The 23,450-nt window shown below is 33.2% G+C and overlaps 1 protein-coding gene across 1 annotated transcript in view; it reads left to right on the forward strand.

Moving 5' to 3' along the window:
• Positions 1–21,439, forward strand: part of LOC145258312 (large ribosomal subunit protein mL45-like) — a 66,433-nt gene extending 44,994 nt beyond the window's left edge. The window contains exons 5-8 of the mRNA XM_080116363.1: positions 2,315–2,466; positions 6,035–6,089; positions 14,067–14,216; positions 21,068–21,439. Coding sequence (XP_079972489.1) covers positions 2,315–2,466; positions 6,035–6,089; positions 14,067–14,216; positions 21,068–21,358 — 648 coding nt within the window. The 3' untranslated portion in view covers positions 21,359–21,439. The remainder of the gene's footprint in view (positions 1–2,314; positions 2,467–6,034; positions 6,090–14,066; positions 14,217–21,067) is intronic.
• Positions 21,440–23,450: the final 2,011 nt, after the last annotated feature.

A 23,450-nucleotide genomic window follows, 5' to 3' on the forward strand; every position in this document is an offset into this window, starting at 1 on the left:
ACATTCCCTCACACCTGAGAGTATCCTGTATCTCTACAGGCCACGGTTCGCTCAGGCACGAGTATTGTTGCCACATCTGGGTTGGCGCATCTGCCACTTGTTTCTTGCTCCTAGACAGGGTTAAAAAAAGAGTTGCCAACCTAATATTAACTATTAACTAAACTCCAACCTCTGACATCGCCAAAACATGGCATCCTTGTGCCTGTTTTACAAGTATTTCAATGGCTCTGACGAACTCGAAGCAGTTGTACTCCATCAACGACATCCCCAATAAACCTGCCAAGCAACAAAATCCCACCCCTACACACTGTAGAGATTCCTAGATTTTACTCGGATAGCTTTTTCCCTTGAACTACTGCACTTTGGAATTCCCTCCCGGGCCCCTGCTTCTCTTACTGTACCGACATGCAGAAGTTCAAGTGTAATGTGAACAGATGGGAGTCCAAGATTGATGATATCAATTCTAAGTGCATTTCCATCATGGCCGTACAGATTTAAATAAAATGGTTGGAGAGCAGCTAACAAAGATCGTACTGACAAGTTTAAAGATGTGATGTTGACCGTAATAATATGTTGCTGTTATTGTTAATTACTCTGACTATCTGTAACTCTTTTTTTTTTCTTGCTGCTACAATCTACACACGGCTGAGAGTAGGAGGAGAATCAGATGTGTAACTGAACTGCTAATAACAAATAAAGAGAGAGAGAGAGGTGAGGGAGAGATAGAGAAAGAGAGAGGTGGGGGGAAACTACCTTCACCACTACAACTACTGTTACTACTACTACTACTACTAGATATTTGTTGTGGTTGAAGATCTTGCAGCATTATATCTATTTTAATGTCTTTTATATATTCTGTAATTGACAGTTTAAAGACGTTAAAATTACTCAGATCAGCTTGCCCAGTTGTTGAAACTGTGTTAATAAAAAGAAACTACCTAACACATAAGAACATCTAACTTTTTTATAAATGGAACATAAAAAAAAAATTGTACAAAAAGTAACTGTTACCAAAGGCAATAAGCGTGACATCTCATAGTTAACTGGTTAGGTAAGAAAAAACGAAACCATTTAACTGGTAAATCATATTTCTATCAATAGCAGTTACTTTTCTTACATATTTTCTTCTTTGGTTTTTTACGATTTAAACTATTTTAAAGTCTTTTTTTATTGCATTAGATTCCGTAAGTGGCAGTTTAAAGACATTAAAATTACTTGAAAATGTTTATTATTACTTTGAAGATTATGCAAACAATAGAACTTTTAGTCTGACGATGTGCTTCGTCCAACACAAATTGCAGCTGACAGTAATACCCTGGTGACGTTCACAAGAATTTTGATATTAGTGCTGTGGAGGGTGTATGCAAAGGATGAAAAATCTGTTAAGATAAAATTGCTGGTAATTTAAGACGGGGTAGAAATTAAACCCAAGCTATCTTGCAAATTTTAAGTCTGGTCACACCATAACCATATACGGTTCTACCATTCATGGTTGTAAATCGGCTAAGGTTTTTCTGAGTAATGTCAAAACACCCTCAGACTTATTTATTTATTTGCGCACTGTTATCCTCATCTTTATGGTTGTTGTTTCACCAGGTTTTGGCCAACTATTCCTCTGGCTTTCTTCAGGTGGTTAACCGCGACGGGATAAGAAGGCTGAGTCGCTTAACTGTATCATCAGTAATTACTGCAGAATAGTTGGCCGAAATATGGTGAAATAACAACAACTATGAAGATGAGGATAACAGTCCATAAATAAATATACAAAGGACTCATCTCAAAGGATTTCCATAAAACCCTTGAATTTCTTGACAATTTTAGAGATATGTTTTGTCTGACATAAATCGCTGTTGACGGTAATTTCATGTGAAGTTGCATGTTCATAGAAACAATTATGCAGGATCATTCTCCTCAACCAGTCTCTTTTAAAGAGGAGACTTAGATAGTTTGGTCACACTGCGTGCTGCAACAAAGAAGAGTTCATCCAGGAAGTAATAGCTCCAGAACCATTCCAAGATTGAAGACGCCCGAAAGGTCAGCTAGAGACACGGTTACACACCATAAAAGTCCATATCGGACATATCTCTGATCATCAGTGTTCATCACTGCTTCCAAGTCTGGCTGTCCATCATTATCTTGGCCAATATGGACTGTCGTGTGTAGTCTTTCATTTGAGACACTTTCTGTTCTATGGGAGGAGCTAGTTCAATCCATCCTGGATGAATGTTGGCTTCAGTCAAATCAAGTCATGTGATGAATTTTAATAATTTATTCTTTTAATTATTGTTTTTGTTTTTATTAAAAAATAATGCAGGGTGCCAAACAAAGGCTGATGGGATTGGAGAAGAAAGGAACATCATTGATGGCTGTCCGTAAAATCAAGAAATATTTGACGAACTTTGACATCAAAGAATTTGCCCAGGAAGCCCAAGACATTGTGATTGAAGCACAGGATTTGCTTCAAAAGTAAGCAAACAATTTTTTTTTTAAATCATTGAACCAAATCAGAATTTTAAGCATTATCATTTTCTATTCATACTAGCTACACTGCATTGCTGGGGAGCACAGAGAGCAAAATAGAAGAATTAATGGTCCTTGTCCAGAATTTTCCATTATTAAAAAATAAAAACAAAAATAAAAAAAAAATCTCTATGATGTATGTAGTTGTGACGAAACAAAAATATCCTATCCAAAAATCACGTTAACTAATCATGTAGATTAATTTTTAAATAAGAAAATGAAATTTTATGAGTAACTCTTGTTGGCCATTTTTGAAAGCAAAAAAAAGAAAAGTCAAAGGGAGATAACTTAATAATAATTCAAACTTGCAAGATTTATGCCATAATGCCTATGAATTCCTATTAAATCATGTAAAAATAATTTTCGTTATAAATCTAAACTACTTGATCAATTTACATAATTTTTTGAATAGGATATTTTTGTTTTTTTAATATAGAGTAAATTCTGGGCAAGAACCAAATCAATCTAGTACATAAAATTGGATCACAGTAACCATGTTCGCATGGGACCTACAAGTCAAAGGACAATTAGCTATTTACTGATTTAAATTTCAACCAATGAATGAGCAAGGGTAACAAGTTTTGAACAAATATCAGTTTTTGTAATGGAGGTGGGGGGGGGGTGACCATGCAATGGAAATCGTCTACAACTGAATGGCCTGTGAAGATGTGAACTAACTGCTTAAATAAGCAAAATATGCTAATGTCATTGGTTGATCAGCACAAGAAATAATTTGCATAACTGGATGCATCTTATTTTATTGCCTTGGGTGTTAGATGATTTGCATAATTGGACGCAATCGACTTCATTGTCCTGGATGTCTGTAACATAACAGTTTGTATCAAATGAATGATTTGCATAATTGGACGCAGTCGACTTCATTGTCCTGGATGTCTGTAACATAACAGTTTGTATCAAATGAATGATTTGCATAATTGGACGCAGTCGACTTCATTGTCCTGGATGTCTGTAACATAACAGTTTGTATCAAATGAATGATTTGCATAATTGGACGCAGTCGACTTCATTGTCCTGGATGTCTGTAACATAACAGTTTGTATCAAATGAATGATTTGCATAATTGGACGCAGTCGACTTCATTGTCCTGGATGTCTGTAACATAACAGTTTGTATCAAATGAATGATTTGCATAATTGGATGCAGTCGACTTCATTGTCCTGGATGTCTGTAACATAACAGTTTATATCAAATGAATGAATTGCATAATTGGACGCAGTCGACTTCATTGTCCTGGATGTCTGTAACATAACAGTTTGTATCAAATGAATGAATTGCATAATTGGACGCAGTCGACTTCATTGTCCTGGATGTCTGTAACATAACAGTTTGTATCAAATGAATGAATTGCATAATTGGATACAGCTCATTCTATTGTCACAGATTTCTGTCTATAACTGTTTATGTAAAACAAATGAATTGAATCCGGTTCACTCTGTTGTGTTTGATGTCTGTACGGTTGTATAAAACATGAGTTGCAACTCACTCTGTTGTCCCAGACGTCCATCTACACAAATCTCACAATCTGAAAACCATAATTTCAACCTTTGTATAAGTAGTGCCCTTTCATTTTTCGTATTGGATCCATAAGTTAAAAAAAAATGTGTGTATAATATTTTTCTTTTAAGTCGTTTCTCTCTATTTCTCTCTTTCGTCTCTATTCCCCCCCCTTTTTATCTCTTTCTCTCTCTCTCTCTCTCCATTCTACTCTCTCTTTCTCTCCCCCTCTCTCTATTCCACTATCTCTCTTTCTCTCCCCCTCTCTCTATTCCACTATCTCTCTTTCTCTTCCCTCTCTCTCTCTATTCCACTATCTCTCTTTCTCTCCCCTCTCTCTATTCCACTATCTCTCTCTTTCTCTCCTCTTCTCTCTATTCCACTCTCTCTCTTTATCTCCCCCTCTCTATTCCACTCTCTCTCTCATTGTCCCCTCTCTCTTTTTCACTATCTCTTTCTCTCTCTCCCTCTCTATATTCCACTATCTCTCTTTCTCCCCCCTCTCTCTTCCACTATCTCTCTTTTTCTCCCCCTTTCTCTAGTCCACTCTGTTTCTTTCTCAGCCCCTCCCCCATCTATTCTACTCTCTCTCTCTCTCTCTCCCCCTCCCATCTCTCTTCTACCAAATACTTCACTTTCCCTCAAGTACTGGTTCAATATGGTAAAAACAAAACGAAAACTGCTTGTTCAACCTAGTATCAGTGTTGTTTTTGAAAAAAGTACCAACGCTCATCAGTGTCCACAAATGCTGTTACGGTTGTAATTAGATGTGTCGGTCAATAGACCCTACTTTTGTTAAATAGAGAACAGTGACAGCTGGGGACATTCCTTGATATACCCCATCATGCATTTCTTCACACTTATAGATTGCAGGGCAACTTGATTCACATTATGCTGTACCTTGCTATGACAGGATTCTTCAAATGTCATCTACCATCTGGAATTGGTATTTTATGAATGCAAACTATCAAAGGAAATCCTTATTGTTCTTATTGTTGTCCAATGTTTTCTTTGATCTGTCATATTTTAAAATAGTGCCTTTAGTTTGTCACATTTAAGTTTAAAACAGCTTAGCCATGTCTGAATGGCCAAATTGAACAAATCCTCATTTTTTTTTTTTTTTTAATTGTTTCTTTTTTCTTTTTTTTTTCTTTCTCCAATTTTCACTCCAAACAAAGCACAGTTCCACTTTGAAGTTGGGGACTACTATCGGGGACATAAGTTGTAGGGATATTATGAAGGGAGATAAGTAGCAAGATGTCTGTTCACATTACACTTGAACTTCTGCATGTCAGTACAGTTGGAAAAGCAGAATCCTGGAAGGGAGTTCCAAAGTCTAGCAGTTCTGGGAAAGAAACTATTGGAGTAGAAGGTTTTCTTACACCTAGGGATCTTCACTGGGTAGGGGTGGGATTTAGCTGTTTGTCAGGGGTATTTACATTGAGAGGGTACAAGTGCTTGTAGTTTGTCAGAGCATTCATAATTAAAATACTTGTAGAACAGGCAGAGGGATGCAACATTTCATCGATGGGACAGAGGCTGAAGCTTAGATGACAGTTCAGGACTTAAAAATAGCACAAAAACTTCTGGATATGCTTACTTGTTAGTGAAAAAAATATTAGGATTCATGTTCAGAAATTTCCCTATATTAAAAAACAAAACTGAAGCAAAATCTATATGATGTATCCATGATAAAATGAAAATAACATATTCCAAAAATCACATTAATTAGTTAAGTTTTTTTTTTTTTTTTAATTCTCCTCAATTTCCTAGAACTGGTTTCATCCTTTATTTTTTTAATCAACTATTTTTCAAGTTTAACAAAAAATGAAAACTGTTTACATGATTCAACTGAAAGTAAAAAAAAAAAAAAGAAAAAAAAAAGGGATGTTTAAGTAAAATGTTTTTTTGGTCAATGCTCATTCTGGGGTGCCTGAAACCTATTTGATCCAAAAAAATTTATTTTCTTTAACCAAATATTTTTCTCTCTGTTTTCAAGCGTAACCAAAAATGAAGAGCGTTTGCACGAGTTGGTTTCTGAAAAAGCTTATCCTGTGAGTATTCAATTAATTTGTTTATTATTTGCATTTTCAATAATAAAATTGAGTGTTGGGTGAAGAAAATCCACAAAGAAGACACAAAATTTACAAGCCAGAACACTTTAAATGGATTTCTCAATTCAATCCGTAGTTGCATAAGCGATGCACCTTTGCATGCCCTCAAGGCTGTTAGAGGCCATCTCCAAGTAGCTCATTCTTCTTGACTAACGCAAATCAAGAAATTGGGAGAATAGCGATTATTTGTATCACCGCATTGGTTGAAAAGTTATTATAAAGTTCATGATATGAATTGAGTCGAATCTTTAATTTCTTTACAAGTTTCCAACTGGGAATTAATTCAAACTCCCCACAATGGGGATTCATCTACAAGAAGCATGAATGCATTCTGCAGGAATAAAGCATGGAAAGCTCCCTTGAATTAGAAACAAAGGTAACACGTCCCTCCACGTTGAAACATAAACTGGAAACTGATTTTGGCGCGCCTTTTCAACATGAAACAATGCGCATCATGTATGCGTATAAAAAATGGGGGAAAAAAAACATTCAAAGATAACACTCGAAATGCAACAGCGGAAGTGTTCCAGATGATGTGAATTCCAACAGCTGATTTATATTAATGTGCAAGTGGAATATAGCAGTTCAGAATAAAATAACACAAAATCTTTCGATTATACTTACTTATCAGTGAAAAAAACATTAGGATTCATGTCCAGATTCTCCCTATATTAAAAAACGAAAATGAAGCAAAATCCGCGTGATGTATCCATGACAAAATGAAAATAACGTATTCCAAAAATCATGTAAATTAGTCAAGTAGTTTTATTTTTATAACGAAAATCATTTTTAAGCGATTAATGGGAATTCATAGGCGTTACAACAAATCTTGCAAGTTTTAATTATTGTTGACTTATCTCCCTTTGGGTTTTATATTTTTAAGATTGTTTTCAAAATGGCGGATGAGATGGCCACTGTTGGGTTACTCATAAAATTTTATTTTCTTATTCAAAAACAAAACTACTTCATCAATTTACGTAATTTTTGGAATGTGATATTTTCTTTTTATCATGACTGCAATGCCCCATACATTTTTTTTATATTTGTTTTTAATATTTTTTAAATTTTACAAATCGTGTTTATTCATATTTAAACACCAATTTTCTGGCACCTCTTTCAGTCCAAATAAACTTACAAGAGGAAACTTGACAATCTAGCTGTCATCAAATTATTTTACTAGGTGGCTAACAGATGGCTTCGTGTATAGCCTACTATTTGTTTGCACTGCATCTGATGGTGGTAGTCTCCCTTTATTTTGCTTAAACTTAACCTTAGTTATGACTTCATGGACAAATTCAACTAACAACTGGAGTGTTAAGCTTAAGCATTCATAAATTAATTTAATTGATGCTTATGCGGATAGGGACACAATTGAGAATCACAGTTATACAGGTTTCAAATAAATTAACAAGAAAACTTTTTTCATATTCTTACGTATCAGGCAGAAATAGGTATCTGCACCCAAAATTAGGAAAATTTATCGAGTAGAATTTTAATTAAAAATAAAAATCAGTTTCATTGTAAAAAGGTGTTTTTGAAGGCTTAACAATACATGAATTGTACAGTCAGCGTAAGCAGATAAATAAATAATAATAATTCAATAATATATATATATTTTTTTTTAAATATTTATTTACCTAATTATAAATGTTATTTTTTTCAACTGTAAATGGTATTTATTCCCAAAAAATTTTCGAGAGCATCTCTCATCTTCAGGGGTAGAAATATATATCCACAAAGAGTGGAAATTTGGGGGAATAAATACCATCTACAGTTGAAAGATAATAAATATTAAAATATATATATATATAAATGTGAACATGTCTGTGTGTGTGTGTCTGTGTACATTTCCATACGCAATAACTCTGTCAATTTTAAGTCTAAAGACTCGAAATTTGATATACAGGGTACTGAGATTTGGAAAAATTGACGTAATTGGTTTTCGGACAGAAATTTGGCGATTAAGGGGTCAAAGTTCAACAATTTGACCTTTGAGAACTCTACCAAACTCCTCCGACAATTTTGGGTCTTAACACTTGAAATTTTAGATATAGGTTCTTTGGACATGGATCTAACTTAATAACTTGATTTGAGCCCAAAACAATAAATTTTAAGGGGTCATAATAGGAGTCAAAGTTAAAAAAATTGACTTTTTTTTCTTTTTTTTTTTGCTCAGCATACACTTCCAAACACCCGGGCAATGCCGGGCACCCATTGCTAGTGTATATATATATATATATATATATATATATATATATATATATATATATTATTGAATTATTATTATTATTTATTTATCTGCTTACATCTGTACAATTTATTTATCTGCTTACATCTGTACAATTCCTGCATTCTCAAGCCTTCAAAAACACCTTTTATCTGTTAAACGATGTTTCAAGAAAACCACAACATACTTCAGTTTTATTGTATTTTGCTGATCTGCTATTGATAAGAGTGAAAACCTCTGTCATTTAACCAAGTAATAATGAATGGAGGGTTGGCAAAATACAAAAATTATTTTTTATTAAAATTCTACTTGATAATTTTTCCTAATTTTTAGTAAGGATAATTATTTTTGCTAAGTTTATCAAAAAGTTTTTACTTGGAATGTGATTTGTGGTTTAGATACATGATAGATGTATAAATAATGTTTTTTTGGGGGGGGAGGGGGGAAGATGTTGATAAATTATTATGAGGTGAAATTGCATCTTCCGGCAAAATGGGGGCTTCTACATTAATAATGAACCTTGTGCCTAACTTGTCTGTACTTGTGAGGTGCAGATGTGTTAAGCAGGTGTTTGTGATTTTGAAAATGTTCTCGTATGACTCAAGCCAAGAATGACAGTTTGTTTATAATATTGAACCAAGGCAAAACGATATAAGAGCTTAGAATTTGAAAGGTCAAACCCAAAAGAACTCATGAATACAAAAACAAAACAATGTTTAAACGTTATGTATGAATGTCCCCCCTCTCTCTCTCTCTCTCTTTCCCTTTCTCTCCTCTTATCTCTCTTTCAATGAAGAAAGAGAAAATTAAATATAATTCTATTGTTTTAAAACAGGTGAAGCTTGCACCCCGTACGCGCGGGATATAGTAGTTTGGTGTGCACACAATGGGTCGACTAAATATGCTTCCTACTTGTTAAATGTTAAATAAATGATATATTTTTTTATAGAAATGCATTTGTTCGCTATTTTTGCATAAGCATTAAATTTAAGCATGCCATTAATGCCGATGATGGAAAGATGCCTGTAATGATGTAATGAAGACAAGACGCGTGTCACAGTCCAAAAGCTGTGGGAAGAAAACGGAGACCTCAAAGGTTGAACGTGAGTCCAGGCTGCGGATGCAAGTCCATTGCAGAGCGACTGCGACGTCGTTAGGGGCAAGTTATTTATAGAAGCCACGCAAATGCCGTGGGCCCCACAGCAGCAGAAACAGTAGCAGTTTCTGAGAGGCGCGAAAAAAGAAAAGAAAGGAAGGGATGTCTGGGTTGGCGCTTCGAAAAGGAAAGACGTTTTGTTTTGATTTTGCTTGACTCGTAGAATGAGCGGCAAAAAAACAAGAAAGGAAAAAGGGATGATATCTTACAAAGGAAAAGGGATTGTTTGTTTTCGGCGAGAAAAAAAAGCTATGATTTCATTTTGCTTGACTCGTAGAATAGGCGGCGGAAAAACAAAGAAAAAAAGAATGATGCCTTAAAAAGATAGAAAAAAAAACGTTATCCAGTCAACTATGAGTTCGCCATGAAGGTTTGTGAATTTCTCTTCATCATATTTCCTCATTGAAGAGACTTTTACCTTATTTTCACCCTGGACTATATGTTTTGTTTGTTTGTTTACTTGTTTTATAAAAATAGGGATAAATGAAACACAGATAAAAAAATAAAAAATATATATATATATATATATATATATATATATATATATATAACTTAAATGGAACAAGTACATCAAATCTGTTGCCAAGGCTGCTGGAAAAATGGTGGGATCCTTCTATCAATCCAGTAGATATCTCACTGCTGATGCAATTCTCTATCTATATAAGAGCCAGATACGTCTAAGGATGGAATACTGTTGCCACATCTGGGCAGGAGCTGCTAGAAAGGACTTGTCTTGCCTTGATAGAGTTCAAAATAGACTTCGTAGCCTCGTAAGAGATATCCTTTTCTTTTCCCTGCAACCTCTTTCTCACAGAAGAGATGTTGCGAGCCTGTCTCTATTGTATCGTTATTTTCATGAAAAGTGTTCAACTGAGCTTCAGTCTTTGGTCCCCCCTCACCAAACTTTCACAAGAAACACTCGTCCAGCTGAAAATACTATCAATAATTCCCCCCACTTGTTATCTGTGCCTAAACTTAAATGTAGATTCCATTAGCAAAGCTTCTTTCTTAGAATTGCACGCCTGTGGAATTGTCTTTCATTTTTCTGCTTTCCAGCTGACTACAATATGGTTGTCTTCAAGTATAACGTAAACAAGTTCCTGATGAGCCGTTCCACTTGTTAACAAATTTACCGAATTTCCATTACTAACGATTACTATATTGACCAATTTCTACTGTACACTCTTTAACCCCTTATCCTCGAGTGGCCGCTTGGCCTTGATAAGTGATGATGACTATGTAAAAAAAAAATGTATTTCTGTCTCCGACCTCCTCATTATTTCATATTAAATGTTTCTTTTTTTTTTTTTTTTACCGCCTGTTTGCATGCTTGCTTTTTGTTGTTCTAATAAGACTCGGGGAAAATCGATAGGCAATGAAATTTGCTCACACTCCACTGAATTTGGGATCAGTCTTGTAGCCGTTTCTGGAGGTAAATTCCCGTACCCTTCTTTAAGCTGGGTGCAGATAGTAACCCTAAGTCCATGTGCTGACATTCAAATTACTGCTGCGCATTTAAACTCAGTCCAGCGATGTAACATGCGACCCATGCCAGCCAGTTATAGCCAACGGCATCTCGATCTGTTGTGTTGCTGTTTCCATGTGCCTATCGTTGAATATCGTTCATTCCCCCGGGGAGCTGGTTGCATTCCCAGGTAGTTCCTCAACCAAGTAACTCTCCCCAGGAAACGATAGTCTACACCTTCTCTTACACAGATGTGATGTTACTAGTCTCAGTCTTTTCTGTAAATAATTTTATGGCCTGTGTTCTTCAGAATTGTCTGAACTATTCCCTGCTTCTTTTGTTCTGGCTCGTTTGACTCATTAGTATAGTGGTCTTCATCAATTTGCTGTTTTGATACCTCATTGAAATACAGCTTCTTATTCAAGTAGTTTTTTTCCAAGAAGTGCAAGCTTGCAGAAATCTCTTCTTGCTGACTGTTTTCCTCCTATTCAAGACTAAGATCAATAGGCATCGCCTGTGTCTGCGATAATTATCTTTTGTTCTTAACTTTTTACATCAAGTGGCTTCATACCTTGTCTGAAATGATTTCCATGACAAAAAAAATTGTCTTCAAAAGCAGGTTCATCAAGTACATCCAACAGAACAAATTATGAAGACAAATTAAAATATATTATATAAAAGGTAAAATGTGAGTGTGTGTGTGTGTGTGTGTGTGTGTGTTTCTATGTCTCACAAAATCTTCCGACATATGCGTCGGAATTTGATAAAAAATGAAGCTCGTTCTCTTGGATGACAAATATCGGAAAATTGTCTCAAAACATTAATTTGTTCACCCTCAACTGGGCAGTTTTCTACAAGGAGGGGCTCGGTTTTTGTGTCAACATCTTCACAAGTCATCGTCTCCTTTCGATTGATTATCCTTAATTCCAACGCTCACGACTTCCGGTTTCGCGATGGATGCATCAACTAAGACGTTACATTTTTTTTCCACCTTCTTTTTCTCCTTCACATTAAGGGTTCAAGTTTGCCTGCCTACTACCATTTTTTTTTTAACACCTCTCTACTATTGTTTTACCCCCTCCCCCAGCTTTTACCACATTTTTTTTTAAACACCTCTCCCCTCCCCAGGGTTCGTTACTACACTACCTCTCCACACCTGGGCAGTGCTGGGTACTCCTGCTAGTTAATTAATAAAACTGAAAATAATGAAGTTACTCTCTTATGGTTTCTGCAACATTAATTTTGCAAACAAATATTGTTCGTATATTTACATTCTGTTTTCTTTTTTTATGTATTAACGAGCCACTCCTTATCAAGGCCCAAAGGCCACTTGAGGATAAGAATTAATGAGTTTGTCTGATGGACAATGAGAAAATATTGGATTATTTAATAATACGTCTCAGCAAGAATTTAACGTTAGACTTAAAAATTACCCTGTTGTAATCAGTTGGGAAGTATTCCTATGGTATTGTATTCCACAGATAGGTAGTTCTTGGAAAGAAACTTTGCTCATGGACGTTCCATTTAGTTTTAGATACACAGGTAGAGGGTGAAAGGACAATTGTTTACTGTGGTTGTAGCTGGACGAGTTTTTGATGTGAATGTTTTAGGGAGGAACAATAAATTGAAGCTTAGTCGAACACCTACCATGAAAATAACGATTAAGTAGAGAAAGACTAACAGTCTCTCTTGCATGAGAAAGAGGCTGTAAGGAGGAGGAGAAGACATCCTCCACTAGATGTTGAAGTTGGTTTTGTACTGTCGAGGCAGAAAAGGTACTCCAGGCAGCACCTGTTCAAATGTGGCAACACTACTTCATTGCTAGCCACACTTCATTCTTTGCTGAAAATTATTTTTAAAAAACATTTTGTTTTAGTCATTATCTTTTTGTTTTAACTAGCCTGGGTGCTCGTAAAAAAAATAACGTAAGGCAAACGAACGAACGTTACGTGAAAAATGGCTTAAATAATACAGGGTTCAATATTTAAATTTAAAAAATCGAAAAAAAAAAAAAACATCTCACACCACGATTCGAACCCAAAACGTTTAGATAATGAACCAAGGCCTTAACTACCTGCGCTAAAGCGGCGTATATGAAGTTTGTTCAGTTTATCAACTATTTAAAGTAAATCAGGTCACGACATCATGACGTCATCTGACGCATGCATTGTTAACCCTCCCCCCTGTCAAATCTGTCTAGGCATCTCTCTCTCTCTCTCTCTCTCTCACTTCGTCTGCCTTACTCTAAAGACTGGAAAATGGCGTCTGGCTGTTTTTATTTAAAAAAAAAACTTTGATAATTAATATTTTTTGTAAGCGTATTTTTTTTTTTACTTCACTTTTTTTTTACTTTATTTTTCATTTAACTATCGTATCTACCTATTTTGAATGTGGTAATAACTTTGGTAACGTTGCCATAGCGTAGAAGTTCATAGTTTAGCTTTAATTAAATTTTTTTTTTACCGATAACAACATTTTTAAATTGTAAATTCAGACGGCCATTAGGGGTTGCTGACGTCAAGATCACGTGACATGACTCAACGGGTTTTAAATACAAGTTGACCCAAAATAAACGGCCACGTGTATACTTTATGTAGAAGAGTTGGCGGCCGTATTTTTTGGGGCAGTTATAAATCGATTTAAAAATATGTAATGTTTAACATTAAAATGTCACTTTTTTTGGGCCCCCCCCCTCCCCATGCAGAAAATCGATCAGTTGACGCACTTCTGATGTTCACTTTGGGCCAATTTTTCGATATTTGTCGTCCGGAAGGTGGGGCTTTCATATGAGACCAGGTTTGTGAATTTTTGTTGTGTCTGTCGAAAGTTTTTAGCAGACACACAAACATACATACATACACAGAAACATTTTCACTTTTATATATATAGATTATTTTGAAAATTTTAGTTTTATTTCTTTTTTTTTTACTTTTTTTGTAAAGATGGAGGAAGAGGTGGTTTAATTGAAACAATATAAAAAAATGTTTTTGTCTAAAATTCAATGAAATTTTGAAAACAATCTTATTTTTTTCCTAATATGTCTGAATCAAGATGTCATCTTTCTTGCAGGAACTTACACACGGACTTGATTTGAAAACATTACGCTGGAGTTTTGTTGGCTCTATAGAGCCTCCTCGTGTTGTCCACGTCCGGGTTACAGATATGATGAGCAAAGAGAATCTTTATGCACAAGTCACAGTGCGTTTGTTTACGCAACAGGTGAGAACTCCTCTTATATTTTCTGCAACATCCATAACATCCATTGCTGGTTCCCATCTGGTTACTTTTCTGAAATGTTATCCGATTTTCCTAACCTAATAGAACATCTAATTATTGTTGAATAATTATTAGTTATGAGTTGAAGTAACAATCTAAGACATTCAGAAAGTTTTCAACCTAAAACAAATTAATAATATGGTTTCATGAGCTTACTGATAAAATGTATGTATGAATGAACCCCTTTTTCAGGGTCAGCGGCCAACTAGCACCATGTGTGTTTGTATGTGTGTGTTGGGGTGGAGAGAGCTCCCTTAAGCCTTGGTGAAGGCAACCTTTCTAGGAGAAGCAAATCTCTGATTTAAAAAACCATAAAGCGGGAGACCAGTACCCGCATTAAGCTGGTCTGCAGTTTAACTTGTTGCTGGCTATCTTGCTCTTGCTTGTTGCTGGATCTCAACATTTTGAACCGAGAGAGAAACTTAGCTGTCATACAAAGCTAAGACTCTTTAATATCATCTGTGTATAGATACTCCCTAAGGCATTTGTCTATTAAAATGGTCCTGTGGCGATGGAAGTCATTTTTGGGCTCATGGACTTTAAGTGTCTGGGGGAGTGGCACTCGTCTGACAAGACGTTGCAATCATCATCATATATATATATATATATATATATATATATATACACACACATACACACACATATACATATATACATACATATACTTTTTATTTGTTTTACATAATCATTAATATGTTGCTACACATTCATGTGTTATGTCTCAGTCAGCAAGTTACTAGCAACTAGAGACCTCTGCAGGCAATATTGCTTACAGACTAAACTTTTGTATAAACAATTTCGCCTGAAGAGATCTCTAGTTGTTTGTAACTGACTGACCAGAACATGCTCATGAATGTGTAATAACATTAATTCTTATGTAAAACAAATAAAAAGTATATCTTACCCTACTTTGGTAAGGAGCACTCTTGTGTCAACCTCTTCAAAACTTCATTGGTTATTTGATCTCTCGACAATATTAACCTGAAATTATATACATGCATATATATATATATATCTATTAGCAGGACGATGGCGACAAAAGACTAATTCCACACATGTGAATTGAATTCTTTGGGGAAGATACCTATAAATGCTGCAATAATTAAGTGTTTTTAGTTTCTATGTCTCTGCGACTTTTAAATATCTCCATTTCCTTTTTACCAACCTTTTTTTTTACTAAATTCTTTTCCATTCTAAGGAGGAAAAAATCTTTCTAACTTTTTTTCTGAGAAATATATTTGCATCTCTGATGAATTGTTTAGTGGGCTTCCACTATTCAATGAAACGCATGTAAAGTGTACTTTAAAAAAGTATACGAATAAAATATTATGAGTGTTAATTAAATACATCTTCTGGTTTTGGGATGTTGACTAACTTTATATATATATATTTTTATTACATTTTCACCCCAAACAAGGCACATTGTCACTTTGGTGTAGGGGGCTACTATCATGGACATGAACTACTGGGATACTATGTTGGGAGTTGGGCAGCAAGATGTCGGTTCACGTTACACTTGAACTTCTGCATGTCAGTAAAGTTAAGGAAGCAGGGACCCGGAAGGGAATTCCAAAGTCTAGCGCTTCTGGTGAAGAAACTACTGGAGTAGAAAGCTCTCTTACATCTAGGGATCTCTACTGTGTAGGGGTGAGATTTAGTTGCTTGCCGGGTTTGTCAAGGGTATTTACGTCGTGGGGGCACAAGTACTTGCAGTTCGTCAGAGCATTCACCATTAAAATACTTGTAGAACAGGCAGAGGGATGCAACATTTCGTCAGTGGGACAGAGGTTGAAGCTTAGATGACAGTTCAGGACCTATCAGATTGGAGACTCTCTTTTGAACCTTATCTAGGAGCGAGAGACAAGTAGCAGATGCACCTGCCCAAATCTGACAACAATACTCCATACATGGGCGAATGATGGCCTTATAGAGGTACAGGATACTTTTGGGTGTTAGTAGCTTTCTAGCACGGTAGAGAGTGTGTAATATATATATTGAATAAATATTAAACTATATTTTATTTATCAAATCAATTTTTTGTTCTGTTATTGGTATTCTGCGGCAAGGGAGTTAATTGAGAAACAAGAGAGACAATTACGTAAAAATGATTATAAAGTCTTTTATAATTTTATCAGTATTTATGCATTAAAAGTGGATATCAAAAATAAATGCATTTTAAGTAAAAAAAACAAAACACTGTTACGTAATTACATATAATGTCGAAATTAGTGAAAATTCCAAAATTTATGAAAAATGATCGAGTAGAAGATCTGCTAGAACTATTTTTTTTATATAAAAAAAACATTGTTTTTGTATAATCTATATCATATCAGCCATTTTTTAATTTGAAATAGAAAAAGTTAACTAAAAACAAGGGAGGTAAGTCATTTTGTAATGGAATTTGCTGCAATAATTTTTTTATTATTTTTTACTCAATCATTTTCCTAATTTTTTGGAGTTTTTTACTAATTTCAACATGTAATTTTATTTTTACTAAAAATTCTTTTTTATTTTTCGATATGCAATTTTAATGCATAAGTGGCAATTTATATTATTATATTAAGTATGAAGTAAAAAATGCCTGTGTAAAAAAAAAAAAAAAAAAAAAAAAAAAAAAAAAATGACCTCCACCACCACTTTTGTGATTAATAGATGTTTTAACTTTTTTTTTTTTTTTTGTACACAGTAATCACCACTTATCAAGGCCCGGAAGCCACTCAGGGATAAGGTTTATTGCAAGTACATTACATTAGTGTGGAGATTTGATGAAGTGTTTACTTAAGGGGGGATTCATTAGGAATTTGTTAACATTGGACTTGAAGACATCCAAGTTGTAGTCTGGTGGGAAGCAGGCAGACGGAACAGAGTTCCACAGGAGTGCAGTTCTAAGAAAAAAGCTTTGTTCATGGAATCCACGTTTTGATTTAGGCACAGATATAGAGTGGGGAAAATTATTGACAGTGGTTTCAGCTAGACGGGTGTTTTTCGTGAAAGATTGGCGAGGGGGGACCAGAGATTGGAGTTCAGACGAGCACCTGCCATGGAAATAACGATAAAACAAGGATAGGCTTGCAACGTCTCTTCTGTGGGAGAGAGGTTGCAGGGTAGAGAAAAGGGCATCCCCCACTAAGCCACAAAGTCTATTTTGTACTCTGTCAAGGCAGGATAGACTGTTTTTAGCAGCTCCTGCCCAGATATGGCAACAGTATTCCATCCTTGGATGTACTTGGCTTTTATATAGATAGAGAATTGCATCAGTAGTGAGATATCTTCTGGAGTGGTAGAAGGATCCCATCATCTTTTTGTGATGATGATGTTTTTTGTGACACTGGATGTATGGACAATTAAATTAATATTTAGCACAATACTTGCCATAAATCACCAATAAAAGATTTTTTTTTGTTTACCTACATAAAAAAAATCTTTTATCGGTGATTTATGGCAAGTATTGTGCTGTTAAAAACAATTTTTTTTTTTTTACACTAGTTTATTTACCTGTAGACTAGTTAATCTACCTGTCTAATCTAAATATTAATTTAATTGTCCATACGTCCAGTGTCACAAAAAAACATCATCATCACAAACATTAGAAACAAATTATTTTCCTTTATAGTCACTTTTTATCAGTTAAAAACATCATCATCTTTATCAATTAAAAACATCATCATCTTTATCAATTAAAAACATCATCATCTTTATCAGTTAAAAACATCATCATCTTTATCAATTAAAAACATCATCATCTTTATCAGTTAAAAACATCATCATCGCAAACATTAATTAATGATAAATGAATTACCTTCCTTTATAGTCACTCTTCATCAGTTAATTGGGTATTTTATTTTATAATTTATACAAGAAAAATCATGTCGGAAGGAAACTAAGTTTTTTTTTTTAGTTTCTTAAAAATTAAAAAAAAATGTTCAAGTAAATTTACATCTGTTCCTTTATAATTTATATAAAAAAATAATCAGGAAAAAAAAATGTGTTGAATTTTCATTGAAAAAAATTAAATTTTTTTAAATCAATTCTTTCTTGCTTTAAAAGGTTAAAAAAGAATTTGTTAAAAATTTTTTTAATTTGTTGTTATTTGTTTTGCTTTATTTTTTTATTAATTTTATTTATAATGTGTTTTTAAAATGTTCAGCTATCGTGGAATTTCCACGGGTTCTGCTAGTATTTAATAATATTTTAATGCAATAAAAGTATTTAATAATATATTAATGGAATAAAAGTAATTAATAATATTTTAATGCAATAAAAGTATTTAATGATATTTTAATGCAATAAAAGTATTTAATGATATTTTAATGCAATAAAAGTATTTAATGATATTTTAATGCAATAAAAGTATTTAATGATATTTTGGTTGGTTTGGTTGGTTCTTTTGTTTTACGGCATATCAACCCTTTTCAGGTTATTTAATGCAGAATCTGGTGATTTTGAAGAACGATTTTTTAATATAGTATATTTGTTTTTTAAGACGTATTCTATTTAACCCATAGTTGGGACCCTAACAGGTGCTACCACTCCAGGTCAGAGTGGACCTGGGAGCAATGGCAATTAAAGGGTGGCTCCACACTCCCTAAGGCCTGCAAGCTGGGGCCCTCACCATCGGATATAGTTTAAGGTCATATCCAGGACCTTAATGATATTTTAATGCAATAAAAGTATTTAATAATATATTAATGAAATAAAAGTATTTAATAAAATATTAATGCAATAAAAGTATTTAATAATATATTAATGCAATAAAAGTATTTAATAATATATTAATGCAATAAAAGTATTTAATAATATATTAATGCAATAAAAGTATTTAATAAAATATTAATGCAATAAAAGTATTTAATAATATATTAATGCAGTAAAAGTATTTAATAATATATTAATGCAATAAAAGTATTTAATAATATATTAATGCAATAAAAGTATTTAATAATATATTAATGCAATAAAAGTATTTAATAATATATTAATGAAATAAAAGTATTTAATAATATATTAATGAAATAAAAGTATTTAATAATATATTAATGAAATAAAAGTATTTAATAATATATTAATGAAATAAAAGTATTTAATAATATATTAATGAAATAAAAGTATTTAATAATATATTAATGAAATAAAAGTATTTAATAAAATATTAATGCAATAAAAGTATTTAATAATATATTAATGCAATAAAAGTATTTAATAATATATTAATGCAATAAAAGTATTTAATAATATATTAATGCAAGAAAAGTATTTAATAATATATTAATGAAATAAAAGTATTTAATAAAATATTAATGCAATAAAAGTATTTAATAATATATTAATGCAATAAAAGTATTTAATAGTATATTAATGCAATAAAAGTATTTAATATATTAATGAAATAAAAGTATTTAATAATATATTAATGCAATAAAAGTATTTAATAATATATTAATGAAATAAAAGTATTTAATAATATATTAATTCAATAAAAGTATTTAATAAAATATTAATGCAATAAAAGTATTTAATAAAATATTAATGCAATAAAAGTATTTAATAAAATATTAATGCAATAAAAGTATTTAATAATATATTAATGCAATAAAAGTATTTAATAATATATTAATGAAATAAAAGTATTTAAAAATATATAAATGCAATAAAAGTATTTAATAATATTTTAATGCAATAAAAGTGTGCATTCTTATTTTTTGGTTTCCTCACTTTTTCTTTAAAATTTTGGAAAGAAAGAGTAGAAACTGGATCTTGGATTTACTTTTGGCAGACTTCCCTTATTTCATCCTTCTGTCCTCATATGTTTCTGACAAAGGAGAAAGAATTGTTATTTTCTGGCTCCGAATCTATCTTCATCTATCACTTATCGTTGGCTAGTTTTTGAAGTAGTATGTTCTTTTAACGCTTTGTATCAAGTGGCTTCATGCTTTGTCTGTAGCAATTTCGATAAAAAAAAAAAATCTATTTTTGGATGATGACTCAGCAATTTTTTTTTTTCAGATATATATATATATATATATATTAATACATTGTTTTATGATAAATTTATTACTATTATAAAATTAATTTATCAATTTATATGATTTTTGGAATATGACATGTATGTTCTGAATAATGAACAGTGGTAAAACAAAGACTGCTGTATTTGACAAGTCATCATAGACTGAAATTTATTAAAAACTGAAAATTTGTAAACTTTTCTACAATCTAAATTTATTTGGAAAAAAATAAAGATAATAATTATTTTTGGTGCTTCTACAGAATTGGGACGAGATTTTTTAGTCGAAACAATTGTTTCTTTATTTGTAAACTCCATTTATCAAGTGATTTTTTTTTTTGTCAATTCTAATAAGTTACAATCGTAGCTTCCAAATTATGCAATCAAAATTACCCGAATATTACTGAATTATTAAACAAAACAGCATTAATCATATTAGCAGGTGAAAATTTTCTGCCATCTTGTTTAAACCAAAACAGAAAATTACCTCCCTTTTGAACTCTCCTGTGTCTTACGATCGTTTTCATCAAATTCTATTTTTTATTTTCTTTAATAAAAATTTTTCTACCTTATCGATTTTCGTAATTTTTGGATATAATCATCTTAAAAATACGAGGAATACATTGTTTTCGTGTGAAATTCAGTTTTACGATTTGCGAAATTTCATCCCAATAGTGTAGAAGCGCCTTATTTTTCACTTTGTAATAAAAAAAATGTAAAACTTTAAAAAAAAGTATAGATAATTATTTTTACTTTTTAAAGACAAACATTAAAAAAAAATTTTGTTTTTCAGTGTCTTGCCATCTACGATAGATTTGGTCGTCTCATGTACGGAAGTGAACATTTAGTAAAAGACATCTTGGAATATGTTGTGTTCGAGAACCACATCTCCAATCTGTATGGACAGTGGAGGATACACAGTAAAATCATCCCCGAATGGATGCCACCCAGGGATCCAATCCTCCGAACGTACCGACTTCCTGAATTCGAACCAATTGAAGAGGAACCAGAAGAAACAGAGGAAACTGTTGAAGTAAAACAATCGGACGACGGAGATAAAACAACTCAATTAGCAACAGCATGATTTATATCACTTCTAGGCTTCCATACATTCTGTACTGATTGTTTTTGTATTGAATTTCTGTATAAATTATTTACAAGTTGATTACATATTTTGGTTATTTATTTATTTTTTTGTCAGGAGATGGGGCACTGCTTATTAAAGCCCAAAGGCCACTCGAGGATAAGAGTTTATAAGTGACAGGTGAGACAACCCTGTGATGATCAGCATGGTGGAAAATTTGGATAGAATTTGGTTATTTAAGAGAATGGTTCAACAAGAATTTGTTTACATTAAACTTGAAAATGACCATGTTGGAGTCAGCTTGTTATGTTTTTCATCACCAGAGAGTTCATTATACATATGTGGGTCTTTTATCGTGTTTGTTTGAGGTCGTCACTTCTGTTCATAGTCTTAGTTTTGTCTAGTGGTTGCTAAACAAATAAAACTTTTTTTTCATGCAGAAAAGGACCTAAGGAGATGTTTGCTGAAAGTTTCTTAAAAGTTTTAATTTTGGAGAGAATTGATTCACATCAGAGAGAGAGAGAGAGAGACTAAGGTTCTCTTAACGTATTATTTAGTTAACTTCTTAACGTAACTGAAATGGTGACATGCAGACAGATGTATCAGGGTAACATTTCAAATTTGGCGATTATCAAAATTTCTTACAGTGTTGCATACTGGTCAATATAACATGGGTGTATATAACGTCTCGTTTGTGTCCCTGTGTGTCTGAGGGAGGGGGGGAGATGTTTACATATGCACAAACAGGATACTTTTTTTTCTTACTTGGGAGTCATTGGGTATCAAGGCCTGAAGGCCACTCATTTATTAACTCTCATCCTTATAAGAGTTAATAAATGTAAGTTGGTAGCGTAGTAATCGTTAATTGTATAAATTCGATAGAATTTGATTATTTATGGGGACGGCTCAACAAGAACTTGTTTAGATTAGATTTGAAGTCTACCATGTTGTATTTAACTTGGAAGCAGGCCAGCGAAACAGTGTCCCACAGGCAGACAGTTTTATCATTGTCATCTCTTCTTCTAAACAACGCCGGATAAAGTTGGTGATTTCATAATTTTTTATTCTTTATTCTTTCAATTATTCTGTCGGATTGCAATTTCACCATTGTCTAGCTCTTTACGCCCCCACTCCCCACAACTCGTATCGAGTGAATTATCTCATTCTATGTCCTACCCGGCCAAAGGCCAATACTTGACTGTTCTGTCCAGATAACTAAACTCCACATCTATATCTAAAATTATTTTTCTAATATATTACGTTATCATCTGATGGTTTTCATATAATCCATTTGTTATTATTTCCACATTCCAAACTGGCCTCTTGGATCCAAATTCCTCTTCCAATCGAAAGCATAATTGCCAGAACAAAATTCTATTCTATCAAGTTAACATGCCTAGGTTATTGTTTATAAATATTTTATTTTAAAATACCTATTTAAACTTACAAAACACAATCATGATAATCAACTACATTATTTTCCAGCTTTGCCTGGAACACCCAACATAACATCAGTATTATTCGTGGCATTTTTACAGATTTGTTTTTTATTTTTTCAGATCCAAAAATGTAACCCCATCTGTCATCTCGACTCATATCTGTTGAGGGGAGAGGATGGTCTGCTTGTGTGATAGACGATCACACAAGCAGACCATCCCCTCCCCTCGAAAAGCAAAAGGTTGCATAATGATGACGAAAACATGCCGGTATATATCAGCGAAGGAATACAATTTATTTACATAAATTTGCATGAGAAATATTAAGAAAAGAGATAGAAAGAATGAGAGAGTTCATTACTTGCGATTGATAAGAGGCTGGTTGGTGGCCGATGCCACCAGAGTGGTTCTTGATTACATGTTGACTGCTTGAGGGTCCAGCGCGAAAGAGGAAGAGAAAAGAAAGAAACAGGCAGTCACGTGACTGTGTCGCTCTCTGAGTTAAAGAGCGACAATCGAATTAGCCTGGGAATTTCCATTCCCACATTGTTTTACCCTTACATGTTACCCATTCTTCATTCAACCTTGGGAATTATTCTGTTATGCAGATTTGGGTCATCATGACGTGCACTCGATGTGATCCGTGTCCAAATCAA

This window comes from Euprymna scolopes, chromosome 33, assembly GCF_053919585.1.
Source record: "Euprymna scolopes isolate OS-2025 chromosome 33, ASM5391958v1, whole genome shotgun sequence".
NCBI lineage: Eukaryota > Metazoa > Mollusca > Cephalopoda > Sepiida > Sepiolidae > Euprymna > Euprymna scolopes.